The 21,183-nt window shown below is 39.2% G+C and overlaps 1 protein-coding gene across 5 annotated transcripts in view; it reads right to left on the bottom strand.

Annotated features, from left to right (window-relative positions):
- The window catches only part of Rbks (ribokinase), an 87,433-nt gene that overhangs the window by 55,512 nt on the left and 10,738 nt on the right, over positions 1–21,183 (bottom strand). For all 5 annotated transcript variants that reach the window (XR_007104607.1, XM_047522119.1, XM_047522116.1 and 2 more), the window contains exon 2: positions 11,606–11,738. Coding sequence is in view for 4 of the 5 variants with exons in the window: in XM_047522119.1 (XP_047378075.1) it covers positions 11,606–11,738 (133 nt within the window). In the remaining variant the exon portion in view is untranslated. The remainder of the gene's footprint in view (positions 1–11,605; positions 11,739–21,183) is intronic.

Here is a 21,183-nt window from a genome sequence, read left to right as displayed (position 1 = left end):
TCATCTGGTTAGTTCTCTAGCTCATCTGCCTGGTCAGCCATCCCCAGAGGCCAGACTTTTAGCTCTAGGCTCAAGCCCAGAAGGCACTGCAAGATCTGTGATACCAACTGCTGCCCATCCGCATCTCTATTGCCAGTTCTGGCTTCCTAGTGCTGTGATGGCCGTACCACTCTGGCAACCTCTGCCACGACACTGATGGAGCCATTTGTCTGACTGCCACCTTGGTTGGACCTTGGCCTGACTTCTACCGTTGAGTTCATAGCAGAAATTACAAACTGGTAGGTGAGAGTTGAATCTGACACCTAGACGTATCTTGTTGGTCCTATTATTTTTAAAAGTACACTTTATTTTTAAAGACTGTTTTGGATTCTCAGCAAAAGTAAGTGTTAAGTACAGACAGTTCCCATATACCTGCTGTCCTTCCCATCCCCCAATCCCATACCTCTGTCATCAATATTCCACGCCAGAGTGGCACCTTTGTCACAATGATGAACCTACCTCGACACATCATTATCACTCCAACTCCACAGTTTACATTAGGGTTCACTCTTTGTGTTGTATATTCTGTAGGTTTGGGTAAAAGTAGAATGACATGTATGCACCATTACTGTATCAGAAAGGATAGGGTGGGTATCATCACCCTAAAAATCCTCTGGTCTCTGTCTATTCATCCTTCCATCTTCCAGCCCCTGGCGACCACTGATCTTTTCACTGTCTCTAGAGTTTTGACTTTTCCAAAATGTCAAATTGTCAGAATCACACAGTGTGTAGCCTTTTCAGACTGGTTTCTTTCATTTAGTAATGTGCATCTGAGGTCCCTCCGAAACCCAGGTCTTTTTGTGCCTTATAGCTCATTCCTTTTTATTGCTGGATAATACTCAATTTTCTGGATGGACCACAGTTTATTTATCCATCACCTGCTGAAGGACACCTTGTTAGCGTCCAGGTTTTGGCAAGTATGAATAAAGCTGCTACAAACTTCCATGTGCAGGTTTGTGTGTGATTGCCTTGCTATTTTTATTAAAAAACAATTTTTTTTTTTAAACAGTGGTGCTGGGGATTGACCTCAGGGCCTTGGGTATGCCAAGCATGTGCCCTTTACCACTGTGCTACACTCAGTCCCTTATTTTAAATTTTAATCAGCAATCAATACTTAAGTATTAAGAGACTACACAAAAACAGATTTCCAGGAGGTCCTGAAAATTCAGAGATTCTGGTGACAATGAGTCCGCACTCCTACAAGGCAGGAACTGAGAGGTGAAGGCGACAAAGGTAGGCACAGGTTCTCAAGTTCACTGCAGCCCCCATTCATCCTACACAGCTCCTGTTACCTGCCTGGCTCCACAAGGCCCTCGGCTTGCTGCCTCTGCACTGTACTAGTTTCCTGACTGCCGGTAGCACTACTTCAGTGGATTATGTTTCTGTCAAGGTCTAAGCTACTCCTGGTGCATTCTGTTCCTTCACAGAAAATTGCTTCTTTCTGGAGTTATCAAGAAGCACAGGGACTTACTTAGGTTAAGATCCCAGGGAATGAGGATAAACTGGTCTGGGCAAGCTTTTGGATCACATACACCAGGGGGTTGGAAAACTTCTTTTTTAGTAAAGGGCCAGACAGTAAATATTCTAGGCTTTGTGGGCTATGTGGTTTCTTTTCCAACTATTCAACTCTGCTGTTGTAGTGTAAAAGTAGCCAAAAGACAATCTGAAACAAATGGGTGTGGCTGTGTTCCAATAAAACTTTCTTTACAAAACTAGGCAGGTAGGTAGGATTTGCTCAGGTGGGCTACAGTTTGTTGATTCCTGATTTAACTGCCATATCTGATACTTTCTTCCTTAAAGAACCCTTTTCCTTTTGATCTTTTTCTGGCTCAAATGCTGATTAGGCAACAATCTCAAACAATGTATAGTATACTAATTTCTTACCAGCAGAATTTCTAAATGTACAGGGAAGCACAACAGCAAGCACCGTTGCGAGGGGGGAATCCTGTTGGAAGGAGCTCATCTATCAGAGATTTCCCTCATGGAGGCCAGTCACTTATCTGCTAAGGCATCTAGTTTCACAGTCAAAGATTCATGCCAGAAACTAAATCTTTGCTCTGGCATCTTCTTTTATATAATAACTCTTTCCCATGGACAATCAAGGTGTTACACAGCTAGGAAAATGTCCCTATAAAAACACTGCAGGGATTAAGAAAAGGCCATTCTTAGCTATGCAGGGCTTGACACAAATTAGAGCAATGAAACTTTTCTTCCCCCTTTTAACAGTTTTATGCAAGCAAATTCTGTTAAAGGTGAACATCAAGGGCAGCGCTGGCAAGTAGAGGTGATGATACAGACAATAGGGAGTTCAGGGGATTAGGAAGAATTGTTGCAGAGCAGAAGGAAACCCAAAGCCTGCAACTTTGCCATTGAGAAGCTGATCATCAAGGGAGAATAAGTACAAGGACAACTGTACAGGTGGAATAACATATGCATCAGAGGTGTAATTAGGAAGGGCTTTCATGCTCAGGGTGCACTGTGGAGGCTTGCTGTAGTTGAATCTCAGAGGCTGCCGTCGCTCTTTCTTCTTCCTGCCCAGGGAATGACTTGATATGCTATATCCCTTGATGATGGTTATTGTTTCTGATTATTCCAACATGGATTCTCTGACAAATCTGTTTGGCTGGTCAAGTTATAAACTTGTAAGTGAAACAAATATTTTGCTTTTGCTTCTTTGATATTCCATTGTTAAAAACAGAAATCAGACAACTAAAAACATAATGGAAAAGTAAAGATACTGCTAAGGATTAAGAGAAATCAAGTCTAGTGCCATTAATTTTACATCTAGTCATGGTGATACATTATAAAATAAAAGAAAGAATAAAAGGCCTAAGACTAGGAAGATGATATTTTTATTTGTGTTATGAAAACCAAAATCCTTTTCCTGCTGTGTGATTTTGGACAAGCCAATTTAACTCTCTCTAGGCCTCAGTTTTCTTATCTGAAAAAATCACAAGATTCCTATGAGGAGACAATAAAACAATTTATGTGAAAGCATACTTAGGATTGTAAGGGATTAGGTAAGGCTTCTGTGCTGCCCTCCTCCTCTTCATGATGGCAGTGAGGCTGTGGCTGCTTCTCTGGGGATGGAGAGAACGGGGCAGGACTATTGCTGCTTGATTTTCTGTCCCCACTGCCCCGCATGCTGGGGATTGAACCTAGGACCTCATACATACTTGGCAAGTGCTCTATCACATGAGCTATGCCACCAACCCTGAATTCCATCTTATAAATGACTTTCTTGTCCATCTGGTTCCAATTTCTCTCGTGCCCTATTTTCAAACAGAAGAACATGATCATGGAAGCAAGCACATGAGTGCTTTAAATTATTTTTGAGGTTGCATTTACTGTTATTCTAATAAAAACATAACACCTCCATTAATGATTTGGTGTAATTAATACTGTTCAATGCAATGGTTTATCTTGTTTACTTTTATGAGAATAATATTTCCAACTGGGACCATTTGTGCCTTGGGCATTGGGAATAATTTTTATGTGTTAAGTGGATCTAATTCACACATTAAAATGTGATCAGAAGCAATGGCGATCTGTCCTATTTAAAATGTTCCTTTTCCATTCTGCATTATAGGATTGCACAGATAATACATGCAATGTCATACTGAAAGAATGCCCACTTCCCTAATTCTTCACCTTCACAAACTTTTATGCATTTATTCACTCTTTATACTTCTGGATTTACTATTAAAGAAAAGTTGAGAGAAGTGTACACCTCCCAATCCCCTTTGCCTCCTCTGACTCAAATTTAAGCTTCTTTCCTAGTTATTGGAAATTGATAACCAAAAGTCAGAGGAGTAGAATCCAAGTAAAGGCTTTGTTTCCTGCCAACGAGAGCTGAGAGTACCTTGAAAAACATGGTGAATAATACAAATGTGAGTTCTTACAAAGGAAGCTGGTTATCAAGTATTAATGGACTTAATAAAGATGTCTTTGAAGAAATCTTTGGAGGCTTCTTCTGTTTTCCCGGTCACACGTTGGCCACCAAGTTGATAAGAAAACTTTAAATGTAAGCATCTTGGCCAAGAGGCAAATGGCGCATATGGGAGTCAGGAAACTTGGAGTCTAATTTCAGTTCTGCCATTATCAACCTAATTAAAATTCTTTGCATTTTGCCTCAAATTGTTCTGTCTGAGCCAGGCTGTAGGGTGGGGGACTGGTGTGAATTCTCTCTGACAGGCAGGAAACCAATGGTTCTCAACCTCGTCTGTACACTGGCATGTGTCCGGGAGCTTATACAAGTCCTGACGCTCTGGTTACGCCCCAGATCCATTAAATCAGACTCTGCAGGTGTGACTGTGGCAGGATTCCCAGGTGAAGACAATGTGTGGCCCAGATGGAGGACCACTGGATTGCAGGATTAAAAGTTGGATCAGTGTCTGTAAAGCCTTTGTGCGAAAGAGATGAAGACGAGAGCTCAGGCCTGGGTGGTGCTGTGCTGGTAAATCTGCTAAGTGCGAGAGGGAGAAGAGTGGCCCACGGATCTGCTGGGGCGAGGGGCCCAGCAGTGGGATCAACATATGGTGCAGCAAGGAGTTTCCTTAGCTACTGTTTGCTCACCCCAGTCTCAATTTCAAGTAGTCCAGGTTTGCCGCCCCTTGCTTCTTTTGCTTCTATCTTTCTAAAACTCATATTTGGCACCCCCACCCCAAAGAAGATTTCTGTTTTTCAGAGTGGTCCACGGGAAGGCACCATGAACTCGATATTATCACTTGATTGTGTTAGAACACAATGTGAGTTCAAAGTCACATCTATTTCCTTGCCTTCACTTTTGAGGACTTAGTTGTCATTTCCTTTCTCCTCCACCTACTCCAGTCTGACCTGTTTTCAAGCAGCAACTGAAGGTCTGCCTTCCCTATTCTATTTTGGCTCTCAATAACCCGCTCATTTCCAGAACTCCTACGGCATTCCTAATCAATACCATAATTCAATGCCATCAGGTATTCTTTGCAATTTCACATTTGTCAGTTAGGCTTTCTAAAAACTTGCTGGAGACCCCAGCCTGAAATATCTAGATCCCTTCCCAAGCCTTGCATGCTAGAGGTGTTCTGATAGGACTGGGCCATCTTAGTTGCCCTTCTGCTTATTTTCCTTGGACCCATCTTGTTCCTGAAGGGACATGACTACAAGTGCTCCTGTATTCTAGTTGCAGGATGTTCTACAAGGTTCTGTTTCTACGGGCTCTCTTAAAGGCACTCTCACACTCTTTTGGCTGCAGAAGTGAAATACTGTTGGCCAAAAAGATTCTTGAAAACCCACATAACCTGAGATAGCTTATCTGTGTGAGCCTGTTCCAGGTGAAAGAAGCCAGAACTTCTGTGGTTCCATCTGTGGATAAGGATTTAAGACAAGGCAACTCACAGAACCCAAGAGGTGCTTCGGGAAACCCCAAGCTCAGCTCTGCCTTGAGCACTGTGGAGCAGTGTCAGTCAGTGGCACTTTCTGTGGGGGTGATGGGCTCTACATCACAGGCCCTTGAAATACAGCCTGTGTGGTTGAGACATCCAGCTTTTAATTTTGTTTTAATTATACTTAAATTTAAATATCCACATTTGGCTGGTGGCCACTGTACTTGACAATGCAGTGAGGTTCATGGAAGACAAACGGGCTATATTTGCAGGATCAAGGGAGCTTCCCCCAGTTGAGTTGCTTCCTTCACTGGATCAGAGCAGTTCTCTGTCAGTGAGGCTGGGCCTCAATGTGGCTTCTGCTTTCCAGATCTATGCTTAATGCTGAGGAGGGAAACTTCAGTTAGCTCTATGATATCATATATTTCTACTTGATGATTGAACCCAGGGGTGCTTTACCACTGGGCTATATCCCCAGTCCTTTTTAATTTTTATTTTGAGACGGGTCTCACTAAGTTGCTTAGGGACTAAGTTGCTGAGGCTGGCCTTGAACCTGCAATTCTCCTGCCATGGCCTCCAGAGTTGCTAGGATTACAGGCATGTGCCCCTGTGCCCAGCAAATTTCTACTTTTAAAATGATTGAAAAATTGTGTTTAAACTGTTTGGAATCCTCAAATGGCAGACACTATCTAGTAATTCCACCCTTCAATAAACATGAGGTAAATAAAATAGAGAGGACCAAGGTATCTTGCCCAAGGTCACATGAAATTGAATACTCTGCTGTAGAAGTTACCACGGATATTAAAACAGGTTACAGATTTTCAAAAAGTATATATGAAAATATTATTAACATTAAAACAAAGATGAATGTCATTTAACCTTTATGATTCAAGACATTTTGTGATGAGGGTTATGATGACAACCGGTTAAGGAGATGATTGTATTGTTGCTATACAGTGAAGCCCAGCAATTTTTTTTTTAATAAGTCCTTCTTTTTTTTTTTTAATAAGTCCTACAAATTAACTTTTTTTACTTGTCATTTGTCATCATAAAAGGTAAAAGAAGTACTAGGTATGATGGTATATGCCTAAAATCTCAGCAACTTGGGAGACTGAGGCAGGAGGCTCTCAAGGTCAAGGCTGGACTTGGGCAACTTACTGAGACTCTGTTTAAAACTAAAAAATAAGAGGACCAGGGATCTAGTTTGATGATAGAGGCCCTGGGTTCAATCCCAGGAACATAGGTGGGTCCATACACCACACACACACACATACTGGATATAAGAAGAATATATACATTATCAGTTATTTAAGGTGCTGGTTGTTTAAATCCTAGATACAGGAGTATTTACCTTAATGATCTTTAATATAAAAGCTAATGTTACAATCACCATTATTAGGCTTGGTCATCTGGGAGTAATGATAGATTTGTGCTCAGCCAAATATTTTCTTTCATTTCCACCATTTCTTCCTACTTAAGGTGATATAAGGTACATATTATTTGTTTGGTTAGGGTCATAAGATCCCCTATGTTTGGACATGGAGCCAAGAACTCCAATCAGCACAGCCAAGTGGTTTTGGCCTGTTGCTTTTCAACAGAGTTCAGGAAAGGACAGATTCTACTTCATTATATATTACCTAGAAGGACCTGATGACTAAAGATCTCTGAAAATGAGAACCTCAATGCGCAGCTGATGCTCCCACAGTAATCTAGCACAGAAGGCACTTTTTTGGTTAAGTTGATGGGCACTTGCATAATCTACTTTTCAAGTGCTCTGTGGTGAGGGTCCATTTTTTCTTGTTTACATCCATTATGAATTAATAATTTTGTAAAATATAATAACAATGAAATAAAAACAAAAGAGAACCCTACAAAATACAAGGTCTGATTTATTATTCCTATTATGGTCAACAACTGTAACATTACTGTGTCAAATTGCTATAATGATTCTCTGCAGACTCTCAGAGCACTGACAGTCTGCAGTACGGCACAAGCCTGAGGACTGCACTTGGAGTAGCACTGCCTTTACCTCCTGCCTGTCAGAACATCCTGCCTGACCTTTCTGAAGGGAAAACAGATGGCTACCTGTACTAGATAGTTTAGATAGGAAGTTTGTAGGAAGGAAGACCAGGTAATATTTGAAGGTCATTCCAGTTTGCTGATTCCTGACCTGGGTCATTTGGGTCCATTTCTGCTTGTGGCTTCCATTCATCTGCACAGAAAACAGGGCTTCTGGGCTCCTACATATCTCTGCCTCTTGAGCTCTTTGTTCAACATGGTTCTCCTGAGCTGCCAGTGTTTGATGCTTAGAAATAACTCCTTTCTCTCCAACATTTAGCTTCAATGGAATGGAAGAGGAAACATTTATAACACCTCTCTGGATTTTTAATCTCAAAATACCATTTTCAATTGTCATCAGACTGTATATAGTCTTAGCCCATAATGCAATTTTTTTTTTTTTTTTAAACTGGGGATTGAACCCAGAGGAGCTTTACCACTGAGCTATGTCCCCAGTCCTTTTTATTTTTTATTTTGAGAAAGTGTCTCACTAAGTTGCTGAGGCTGGCCTTGAACTTGGGATCTCCTGCCTCATTCTCTCAAATTGTTGAGATAATAAGCATGTGCCGCTGCATGTACCACCTGGTCATAGCATAATTCTTAACTACTGAAGTGTTTCAATATATATGTATCACTATACAAATTTTTTGCTTTTTGCAATACTTGGGATCAAATTCAAGGTCTTATACATGGTAGGTAAGTACTCCACCACTGAGCTACATCCCCAAGCCCCTCACTGTTTAAATGTTGATGTGACTCATACTTTTCATCATAATACCTTGACAAATAATTCTCCTTAGCTCAATATAAGTGTTTTTTCCTGTGCCACCAAACAACCTTACTTCATTAGCGCTTGACTTCCAATTTGTTACACAGCAGGGATAGGTAAATTAGTGTTGCTAAAAAAAAGATAGGGAATTTTCTATTTTTCTTTCCCTTTATCTGTTAATTTTTATCTTTATTAATTTCATGATTTTGGTTTGGTTTTAGTCAGCTTTTTTTCTGCTGGAACTAAATGACCTGACCAGAACAACTGTAGAGGAGGAAAAGTTTGTTTGAGTGCTCATGGTTTCAGAGGTCTCAGTCCATAGGAAGTTGGTTCCATTCCTCAGGGCTCGAGGTGAGGCAGAACATCATGGGGGAAGAGTATGGCAGAGGGAAATGGTTTGCATGATGATCAGACAGCAGAGAGTGACTCTACCCACCAGATACAAACATATACCCCAAAGCCAGGCCTCCAATGCCCCACCTCCTCCAGCCACATCCCATCTGCCTTCAGTTACCTACTACTCAATTAAACCCACTAGGTGATTAATTCACTGATTGGATTAAGACTCTCACAACACAATCACTTCTCCTCTGAACCTTCTTGCATTCTCACATGTAAGCTTTTGGGGAACACCTCACATCCAAACCATAACAGGTTTCTAGTTTGAGTTTATTGTCTTTAAAAAAATTGCTATAACCTGGATGTGGTGTTGCACAACTGTAATCCCAGCAATTTGGGAGGCTGAGGTAGGAGGATCACAGATTTGAGGCCAGACTCAGCAATTTAGGCCCTAAGCAACTTAGTGAGATCCTGTCCCAAAATAAAAAATAAAAAGGATTCGGGATGTAGCTCAGTGATAAAGTGCCCCTGGGTTCAATCCCCAGTACCCAAAACAAACAAATAAATAAATAAATAATTAAAATCTGGTATAAAGCAAGTTTGGCTAATTTGCTTATTAAAAATATAATTCACAGTGGAAAAGTATCATGACTAATGGATGGATAATAACTATTATAAAAATATTTTTCTATTTAAGAAGTCTAAGAATATTATGCAATTTGGTTAAACTTTTAAATAAATCCCCACCTAACGGTTCCAGAGCAGCTAAGCAAAGTTGCCCTGCATAGGTTTCACCTGAAGTCATGTTTTCTTATTTTTTACTGTGCAGGCTAAATTCCACTGAGGGGCAAACATGAGATGACTAAGTCAGGGCCACAGGAGATGTGAAGAACTTTTGAAACTGTTCTGATGGCTAGTGTACACCATCATACACACGTCAGAAGAAGACAGACAGCACCTGTGCTTCCACCAACCTCCTAACTGGAACATTTCCCAAAATATAGTTCCCTCCTTTCCTCTCACATCCACTCATGTGGTTTCATGATTCATTTCCCAAGTTCAGTTCTACAATTCAAATATTTCTATTTTGTGTTCCTCTCTTTGCCTCAAATTCAACAGACCTAAAATAAAATCAATCTCAGAGTTGGATGAGATCCCAGGGGACATCTAATCTTGACTTCAGTGGCTACATGAATAGTTTCTATAAGGCTTCCAAGAGGGAAGTTTCTCTAATCTCTCCTTTCACACCTCCAGCTCCAGGGAATTCCCCTTTTTCCAAGACAGTCATTTTGGAATTCAGTTTCCAACACCAATTCTATGTCCTGGTTTTCCTGGTCAGGAAATTATATCCTTCTCTTTCCAGCTCTTCTGTTCCCTTCAGTCAGCACTATTGGACTATTCTGCTTAATTAAGGATGGGATGGGTAAGGCCTAAAGCTTTTCCTCAGCCCCCACTCAGAGGCCTATAATGCCTAGAACATAATTAATTGCTGATTAATTGTATTGATAATTAAAATTAATCAAGAACCCAACCTTAGCAAGTAAAGATTTCTTACTTTGAATCTTGTAATTCATGTGATGTTTTTGACCAAATAGCTGCATGAGAATTATATCATGTAGTCATAAATTAAAATCAGAGCAATAGTTCATTAGTAGATGAAGTGATAATTGTGTAGTTGATATATCACTTAAAGACTCCTGTTGAGAGAAAAGTGTTGTATGCAATGGGAAAAGACATTTCAAAGAAGTTTTGGCAATACCTGCACAGTTCACAGAAGAGGGCTCATTCTTTTAAGTCTGTCATGTTGTTTTGTATGTGTTACTCTATAGACCCAGCCTAGTTTTCCCTATATAAAAGCAACAGTGAATAAATACATTTTTACTTTTAAAAGTAAAAAACAACAACATAACCTACCTTTTCTGTCATCCTAGTAATGCTAGCACTTTAAATGGCATTAAAGATGCAAAATTTGAAACTTTAACAGCTAATTTCACTGATTTTCAAAATTATTTCAGTAGGATGGATAGAAATAGAATCCCTGAATGTTATATATCATTGCTCCCCACACCTGAACACAGACATGTACCAAACGATGAGTTATGTGTAGTTCATTAAGGCCCAAATTCCTTTCTAAGATATGGCCCTGGAAGAAAATGACTTCGTGATGAGTAAATCACCAGTTACTAGAGTAATTTTCCAAAAGCTGTGTTGCTGCAAAGAGACCTGCTAAACACAGGATGAGTCACACTGCTGTTTAGAATCGGGGTTACAGAAGCCCACCAAAGAAGGCTGTTCTCCTCATATCTCACACTCTAGTTAAAAATGCATTCCACTTAGTGCAGCACAAAGTTATTTGAGAACTGCTTCTTCCCAAAGGACTCAGCGAGATAGAAACTACACAAAGGACAAGGAAGATTACTCTCTTATTTAGATCTTTAAAAATGATCAGCTTTCAAAAGGATTGAGAACAGGTGCTTCAACAAGTGTGCATGCTTGTGTGTTCATAGCAGACCATTTACAACAGCCGAAAGGTAGAAACGTTTCAAGGGTTCACTCATCAATCACTCTGTCTCTGGGTGGATAGACAAATCATGTATATCCACACTATGGGACAGTATTTGGTCATAAAAGAATGAATTACTGATAAATGATGAAAGTGGATGAACCTCAAAAACAGCCATGTTCAGTGAAAGAAGACAGCCACAAAATGTCATGTATTACATATTCCATTTAGATGAAATATTCAAAATAGATAAATCCATAGAGATGGAATGTGGACTGGTGGTTGCCAGGGCAGGGGTGGGGGATGGGGGAGGACAGGAAAGAGGAAATGGGAAGAAACTGCTTAAAAGGGAAGGGATTTGACTTTGGAATGACTGTAATATTCTGGAACTGGACAGAAGCATAAGTTGCACAACATTGTGAATATACCAAATGCCACTGAATTATTCGTTCTATAACGGCTAAGAAAAATTAAAGCAACAAACTTGTCTTAAAACCAGAGTGTTGCTTCTAGAATCCTCTCCACTGGACTTACCTTGCACACCATGGATGTCTTTGCTCCGAGCCTAGCAGCTTGGACACACTGGTTGGCACCTTTCCCTCCAAAGCCAATGAAAAACTTGTGTCCATGGATGGTTTCTCCAGTTTTTGGCAAACGAGAAGTCAGACTATTAAAATTTAAGAAGAGAAGAAAAAAAAGCACATTGGTAACTACAATCAATTTAAGTTCTATCAAAGGAGGGGAAGCGATCTAATGGAGCGCTAAATAGTCTTAACAGTAAAACTGTGGGCTGAAGCAGGGAGAGCACCTCTCCCTTCAGGGTGGCATTCAGAGTCTACATCATTATGGTTCTTGACAGAACTCTCTGTACCCACAGCTGCAGCTGGACTTCAGGGATCAGCTACTGGGGTCCACTGTATCATGGGTACTTCTGTTCCACACTCCCTCCCCAGGGCCCAGCACAGGGCTTCATTTACTGTGGGAGTTACTAACTGGGATGAAGTCATTCTGTACAGGATCATCTGGTCACTTTTACAAGAAGCAGGAATTGTACTAGGATTCTAGTGATCATGTATAGGACCTAAGGAGAAGAGGGAAGTTGTAATTCCAGGCAGGGAGTAAAAAATTCTATTTGTTGCTGAGCACAGTGGCCGAAACCTGCAATCTTAGTGACTACTGAGGTTGAGGATTGCAAGTTTGAGACCAGCCTTGGCAACTTAGCAAGGCCCTAAGCAACTCAGCAAGACCCTATCTCAAAATAAAAAGTAAAAAGGGGCTCGGTGTAGCTCAGTGGTTAAATGTCCCTGGTTTCAATCCCCAGCAACGGCTCTGTAATTATTTGTTTACTTGGAGGTGGGAATAGGAGCAAGATATTGAGGGGGCAGAATCAGGTTTGGGTCCTAGTCCACCTTGCATACCACATTATTCCATGCACTGACTAACAAAGAACATCTATTTAAAGCAAAGGATCCTAAAGAGCTATTTTAATTTTTATTATGTAATTTTTCAAACACATAAGAGTAGAGAAAGTAGTATATGGACTTCCCTTACCCCTGTCACCCATCATCCAGACTCAGTAATTACCCACTCACAGCCAATCTTCTTTCAATCCATACCTTCACTGATTTCTCCAAAAGCTAAGGGTTTTTTACCATGTTATTGCCTAAAGATGTTTGTTCCAATGTAAGATTTTTATCACTTTAAAGATGAAAGATATGAGGAAACAAATATTTAGAGGAGGAAAGGAAGTGACTGACTTTAAAATGGAAGAGTTCTGGGTGTACCAGTGAGTGAAGATGGGCTCTAATGGCAGGAGGAAGGGTTCAAGGGCCAGATGGAGCAGTTGGAGAGAGGGAGGTGTGACCAGAAAGGTTAAACAGCTTTAGGTAGGAAAGAAAGAGGTAAATTTGCAATGGTAAACCTACTGAGAACTAATGAACAAATTATAAATTCGTATTAATTTTCAGGCTGTGATATATCTGAAGTGAATATCTTATTCATATTAGTACATGCCAATTCCTACAGGTCACTAACAGCTTGTTTGCAGTGGGCTGACGTATAATTGATGCCAAGAACACATGATTTCTTCAACAAGACTAAGCTCAACCTGTGAACCTTCTTTATGTGGTTCTAAAAGTGTCAATAAGTTGGGCTAAACTATTCCATTCCCTAGCAATGTGCTGTCAAATATGGTTGATATTCAAAAGAGACTCTTCAATAATTTGAAAACATCCCACTCCTCCCCTTTTCAATTCTATTTTTATCTTAGATTCTAAATGCATTTATAGTACTGATGAAAAAAATATACATCTAGAAGGTTCACTTCTGAAAAAGGTACTCAATCAAGAGAAAAATGGTTTTAATGTAATGTTATTATCCTGTCATTTAATTTAGCAATGACAAGTGATGATGAGATTTTGATTTGCATCAGAAATCTTAAACATTTTAGGATTCTGTTATGAACAGGCAATGATGAGTAATCTCTGTGATTGAGTAACCATGTGAATTCTTGGCTTATTGATGCTGCTACAAACACTCATAACAACCTTATAAAGAAAAAATATCCAATGTGGCTAAAAAAGGGCCAAATAACTTAATTAGTAAGATTATCATTAAAGAAACGTATGGCTCCTGCTATATTTATACTTATATCTGGGTCTCACAATTTGCTGGTTTGAATAAAGTGTCTTTTATTATTAGCTGTGGGAAATCATGAGAAATATATCACCAGATTATTACTGGGATGTATATGTATGTAGGGGAGGGTGGAATCAGGGGTATAGTGTGTGTTTGATGTGGGAGCAGATGGCTGGAATTTAAACTCATTTCTAAATAAATGATATTAACAAGCACTGTATTAATTCAGCAGTCCCTAAAATTCTTCACTCCTTTGGTATTTTACTGCTTTCTTTTCACTTCCTTCTGCATCTTCCCCCCAACTTTTGCCTCTTTCTTTGTAGATAATATCCTGTGTGAGGAAAGGGACCAAGTCTACTATTTTCTCCATTTTATCCATAGGGACTGTCACTTAGTATGAGTTGAACAGATACTTGCTGACAGAACAAAATCATTTTAAGAGCCTCCCTTGCTTTTATTTCTTGTGCTATGGGAGTCCTGTTGAGGAAGTCTGGTCCTAAGCCGACATGTTGAAGCTCTGGACCTACTTTTTCTTCTATAAGATGCAAGGTCTCTGGTCTGATTCCGAGATCCTTAATCCATTTTGAGTTTAGTTTCGTACATGGTGAGAGATATGGGTTTAGTTTCATTCTGTTGCATATGGATTTCCAATTCTCCCAGCACCATTTGTTGAAGAGGCTATCTTTTCTCCATTGCATATTTTTGGCCCTTTGTCTAGTATGAGAAAATTGTATTTATTTGGGTTTGTGTCCGTGTCCTCTATTCTGTACCATTGATCCACCTTTCTATTTTGGTACCAATACCATGCCGTTTTTGTTACTATTGCTTTGTAGTAGAGTTGAAGATCTGGTATTGCGATACCCCCTGCTTCACTCTTTTTGCCAAGGATTGCTTTAGCTATTCTGGGTTTTTTATTCTTCCAGATGAATTTCATAATTGCTTGCTCTATTTCTGTAAGGTACATCATTGGGATTTTAATTGGAATTGCATTGAATCTGTATAGCACTTTTGGTAGTATGGCCATTTTGACAATATTAATTCTTCCTATCCAAGAACATGGGAGATCTTTCCATCTTCTAAGGTTTTCTTGAATTTCTTTCTTTAGTGTTCTGTAGTTCTCATTGTAGAGGTCTTTCACCTCTTTTGTGAGATTGATTCCCAAATACTTTATTTTTTTCGAAGCTATTGTGAATGGGGTAGTTTTCCTAATTTGTCTTTCTGAAGATTCATCGCTTATGTATAAAAATGCCTTAGATTTATGTGCATTGATCTTATATCCCGCTACTTTACTGAATTCACTTATGGGATCTAAAAGTTTTCTGGTGGAATTTCCTGGTTCCTCTAAGTATACGATCATATCATTAGCAAATAGGGATAGTTTGAGTTCTTCTTTTCCTATTCGTATCCCTTTAATTTCTTTGGTCTGTCTAATTGCTCTGGCTAGAGTTTCAAGGACGATATTGAATAGAAGTGGTGAAAGAGGGCATCCCTGCCTTGTTCCAGTTTTTAGAGGGAATGCTTTCAGTTTTTCACCATTTAGAATGATATTAGCCATGGGTTTAGCGTAGATGGCCTTTACAATGTTAAGGAATGTTCCCACTATCCCTATTTTTTCTAGTGTTTTGAGCATGAAGGGGTGCTGTATTTAATCAAATGCTTTTTCTGCATCTATCGAAATAATCATGTGATTCTTGACTTTAAGTCTATTGATATGGTGAATTACATTTATTGATTTCCTGATGTTGAACCAACCTTGCATCCCTGGGATGAAACCCACTTGATCATGGTGCACTATCTTTTTAATATGTTTTTGTATGCGATTTGCTAAAACTTTGTTTAGAATTTTTGTGTCGATGTTCATTAAGGATATTGGTCTGAAATTTTCTTTCCTTGATGTGTCTCTGTCTGGTTTAGGAATCAGGGTAATATTGGCTTCATAGAATGAGTTTGGGAGAGTTCCCTCCTCTTCTATTTTCTGGAATACTTTGAGAAGTATTGGAATGAGCTCTTCTTTAAAAGTTTTGTAGAACTCGGATGAGAACCCATCTGGTCCTGGACTTTTCTTTGTTGGAAGGCTTTTGATGACTTCTTCTATTTCATTACTTGAAATTGGTCTATTTAAATTGTGTATAGCACAAGAAATAAAAGCAAGAATTAATAACTGGGATAGATTCAAACTAAAAAGCTTTCTCTCAGCAAAGGAAACTATCAGCAATGCAAAGAAAGAGCCTACAGAGTGGGAGAAAATCTTTGCCAATCATACTTCAGATAGAGCGCTAATCTCCAGAATCTATAAAGAACTCAAAAAACTCTACACCAAGAATGTAAATAATCCAATTGACAAATGGGCTCAAGAAATGAATAGACACTTCACAGAAGAAGATATACAAGCAATCAACAAACATATGGAAAAATGTTCAACATCTCTAGTAATAAGAGAAATGCAAATCAAAACCACCCTAAGATTCCATCTCACCCCAATTAGAATGGCGATTATCAAGAATACAAGCAACAACAGGTGTTGGCGAGGATGTGGGGAGAAAGGTACACTCTTACATTGCTGGTGGGGCTGCAAATTAGTGCAGCCACTCTGGAAAGCAGTGTGGAGATTCCTTAGAAAACTTGGAATGGAACCACCATTTGACCCAGCTATCCCACTCCTTGGCCTATACCCAAAGGACTTAAAATCAGCATATTACAGAGATACAGCCACATCAATGTTCATAGCTGCTCAGTTCACAATAGCCAGATTGTGGAACCAACCTAGATGTCCTTCAATTGATGAATGGATAAAGAAAATGTGGTATATATATACAATGGAATATTACTCAGCCACAAAGAATGATAAAATTATGGCATTTGCAGGCAAATGGATGAAACTGGAGAATATCATGCTAAGTGAGATAAGCTAATCTCAAAAAACCAAAGGAAAAATGATATCGCTAATAAGTGGATGATGACACATAATGGGGGGTGGGAAGGGTTAGTGTTGGGGTTGGAGTTGGGTTTAGGGAGGGGGGCAGGAATGGAGGAAGGAAGGACTGTATAGATGGAGGGGAGGGGTGGGAGGGGTGGGGGGGAAGGGAAAAAATGGCAGAATGAATCAAACAACATTACCCTATGTAAATTTATGATTACACAAATGGTATGCCTTTACGCCATGTACAGAGAAACAACATGTATCCCATTTGTTTACAATAAAAAAAAAAAAAAAAGAGCCTCCCTTTGTCTCTTTTCTATGTCCCCCCTGTGTAGCATTCATTCTTGCTTCTGAATTGAGGATGCTGAGGTGGTGATTAGGGGAAGGAGGAAGAGACTGGCAGGGATGACTGCACAAGGGTCTGGCAATAAAGTCCACATTTTACCAGATCTTGTCCACTGTATTCCCAATTTTAGCAGCATTCCCTTCCATAAGCAAAAACTGTAACTCTAAGTCATATCATTATTCCTTCATTCATGCAATCACCCAACGAATGTTATGTTGAGTCAGTGTTTCATGATGTACCTTCTGCAGGGCAAAATCAACTTGCTAACAATGGGATAAAATCCAAGCCTAAAGCAAGTATCAGAAGAGTGAACACACACACACACAAGACACACACACACACTTGCTATAGAGCAAGGACCTTATTAGGATCTGGTTTATGTCTAAAGGAAAGATAGGGCTGGGGAGATAGCTCAGTCAGTAGAGTGCTTGCCTTGAAAGCATAAGGCCCTGGGTTCCATCCCCAGCACCGCAAAAAAATAAAAAAGATATATTTACAGTCATGCATGGCCTAACCAGAGGACATGTTTTGAGAAACGGTTGTTGGGTGATTTTGTTGTTTCTGTCACAATACACTCTTATGGGACCTTTGTATATGCAGTCCAGGGTTGACAGAAGTGTCATTATGCACTGCATGACTGTTCATGTTCTCATATGGTATGTAAATCCACAGAAATTGAAATGTTTATGACAGGTATCCATACAGAAGGGTGGGTCTAAAATTTTCATGTTTTACTTTATATACTTATGCACCTTTAATTGCATACAACAATATATTTGTGTGTTATGGGATAGCACTCATCACTGCTCTTCTGATTCACTGTCCTTCCCTATTTTCCAGTCACCTACTCTTTCTCTGCATCCACTGGCTTCTTGCAGGTGCAACCTCATGGAGCTTTGCCAGGGCATTTTTGTTTGTTTGCTGTGGCTCTTCAGGTTGTCCTGAAGGACTGAGCAACCAGTTGCTTGGAGGAATGTCAACCTGAGAATGTCAAACATAATCCTATGGGCTCTTCTTACTTCCCTGCTTCAATTCCGTTGCCCCTTACTCTTGCTTCCTCCATTATGGTGCTGAGCAGAGTAGGTGCGCCTAACCTTGTCTTATGCTGTTTCTGTTTAACAAACTAAAATTGTTTACTGCATATGTATTCATTTTTTTTTTTTACAAAAGTAAATTTAAAGAGTGGACAATGGAATAGAACAACTAGAAAGCTAATTACAAACAAGCAGAAGCATTTCTGAATTTCAAATCCTAATTTACTTTTAACTAGGCTTTCCTAATTTTTGCCTTATTTAAATCATGAAATTATGCTGATTTTTTAAAATACTTTGTTGCCAATGGACCTTTATTTTTTACTTATTTATACATGATGCTGAGAATTGAACCTAGTGCCCAGGCAGGTTGCTCTATCGCTGAGCCCCAACCCAGCCGCTATGCTGATGTTTAAGAAAGGACCTGCACAGAGCACAACCCCCTGGATATAAGCATTACTCTTATATCTAGCAAGGTGTTAAAGACAAATTAAAGTGTTCAAAGTGTGGAGGGAGGTGGGAAGCAGTTCTGATAGAAAACCACTGTTGCTACCATTTAAAAATTAAAATAGTGGTACATTTCTGAAGGAGGGAAAAATCCCACACAGGCAAAACCACCCATAATTAATGTAAGTGAACCAGAAACAAATGCTGAGTTTTAAAAATGTTACAACACTTTGGACTGGACAGAAATGAACAGTGATACATGTTTTGAGATGGCCCTGTGCTCTTCCCTGCCAGGAGAGGTCTCATGCTTACAGCCTTGAGTATTTGAGGCGGGAGGCATGAGCCTCTTGCTGATGTATTACTGTGACAGCTTTTCCCTCTTTGAACCAGCTTCTTCTTTTGCAAAACAGTTTAATAATACTTGTCAACTCCTGAAATGCCTGGGTTTTGTGCTCTGAGTTAATTCACTGACAGGTGTTACCAGAACAATTTATCAATTGCTTTTAACTTCTTGACAATGAAGTGGTTGTTACAGATTCTCAGAGATTATTCAAACTAAAGGAAGGAATGACCTGGTGGTAGGGGGATGAGAAGTCTTTCAACCAGAGTCATGATAATAATGGCTTCAGCCAAAGTCAAGGAATATGTTGCCTCTTGGCTTTTGCACGGATCTATCCTTCTGGCAGCAAACTTCTGACATACTGTAAGCCTCTACAATAGGAGATCATACTATTAGTTAATACCCAATTAAAATTCACTACACTAATTTATTATTCTTACTGCCTGCATTCTTCAACCGTAACTGTTCTTCTCAACATTTGTGTATGTCATATTTAAAAGGCTGAGAGTAATTTCAAAATCAAGTTGTCACTTGCAACAACATGGATGAACTTAGAGGACATTATGTTAAGTGAAATAAGCCAGGCACAGAGAGATGATCTCATTTATTTTCAGAATCTAAAAAAGTTGAACTCATAGAAGTAGAGTTGAATGGTGACTGGAGGCTGGAGGGGAGAGGTGGCAAGGAAGGGGGAGACATTGACCAATGCATACAAAGTTACCATCAGACAGGCAGAGTAACTTCTGGTGTTCTACTGCACAGGAGGATGACCACAGTGAAAAACATTGTGTATTTCAAAATTTAATAGAGAATTTTGAATGCTTTCACCACAAAGAAATGATAAATGTTTGAGGTACCAGATATGCTAATTATCCTGATTTGATCATTACAAAATGAATACATGTATTGAAACATCATATTGTATCCCATAAATATGTGCAATTATTATTTAATAACATTTAAAAAATCAAATTAGTGGCATCTACTTCTATCTCTGTAAAAGATCTTAGCATCCCAATTAAAAATTCATTTGACAACCCCTAATTCTAAATTTGCATACACACACATCTGCAAATATGTATAAACATATGCCTATATATGACTTATTTAAGATGACCTATGAATTATGCTTTAAATAGTTCTTCCTGAAGGTCTTCTAGAAGACGTTTCTGGATCAGAGATAGCATTTGAATACAGCAGTTCCCCCTTATCCATGGGGAGTATATTCCAAGACCACTACTGGATGCCTGCAACCATGGATAGTGCCAAACTTTTATATACGTTTTCTCCCATATATACATACCTATAATAAAGTTTAAAAAATTGGAACAGGAAGAGATTAACAATAACAAAAAAGTAGAACAGTTATAATAATATACTGTAATCAAATTGCCAGCATCTCCACTCTTGCACTTTGGGATCACTATTAAGTAAAATAAGGGCTACTTGAACACAAGCACTGCAATACCATGACAACTGATCTGATAGTCGTGAGTTATAGATGGGTAATGTATACAGTGTGGACACACTGGACCAAGCCATGATCCACATCCCAGGTGAGCTGGAGTAGTACTGCATGTACTCTCTCAGCTATTTTCCTGAACAAAGTCTATTTTTTGCTTCATATTTAAAGGGTGTGGAATTCTGTACTGATGTTTTATTTTTCAAGCACTTTAAAGATTTTATTTTCTTATAGTTTGGATGGACAAGAAATCAAATCCTTGTTCTTCTATTATGTGCACCCTCCAAATGCTCGTAATTTTTATTTTTTATAATGAACCTGCACCTGCATTTGCTCAGAATGTGCTTTAATGTAGTTTACATTGTATTTATCCTACTTGGAGTTCACTGAAATCCTTAGATTTATGTTAATCTGCCAATCTTTACGGCTTTCATAAAATTTGAAAAAATTTTAGTCATTGTTTCTTCAAATATTTTTGTGCCTCTAGCTTTTGCTTAAGACTCCAATTATACTTATGGTAGATCATTTGTCCCCCATGTCTCAGAGGCTCTGTGCAGTTTTTCTCTTTCAATTTAGATAATCTCTATTATTATATCTTCAAGGTCACTTATTCCTTCTTCTATAATGTCCATTCTGTTGTTTAGGCCCATCCAATTTTTAATTTCCATACTGCATCTTTCATTTCTTAAATCTTGAATTGGTTCTCTCTTGTATTTTCTATTTTTCTCATGTTCATATTTTTCTTTGCATTTCTGAGCACATTTATAATGGCCCTTTTTTCCCTGTTATGGGAGAGCATGCTACCACTGAGCTACATCCCAGGCCCTTTTTATGTTTTGAGGCTGGGTCTCGCTAAGTTGCCCAGGCTGGCCTCAAACTTGTGATATTCCTTCCTTGGCCTCCTGAGTAGCTAGGATTACAGATGTGTA

This window comes from Sciurus carolinensis, chromosome 13 (assembly GCF_902686445.1).
Source record: "Sciurus carolinensis chromosome 13, mSciCar1.2, whole genome shotgun sequence".
NCBI lineage: Eukaryota > Metazoa > Chordata > Mammalia > Rodentia > Sciuridae > Sciurus > Sciurus carolinensis.
The sequence above is the reverse complement of the archived record's forward strand: the minus strand, read 5'-3'. Positions and strand labels throughout refer to the sequence as shown.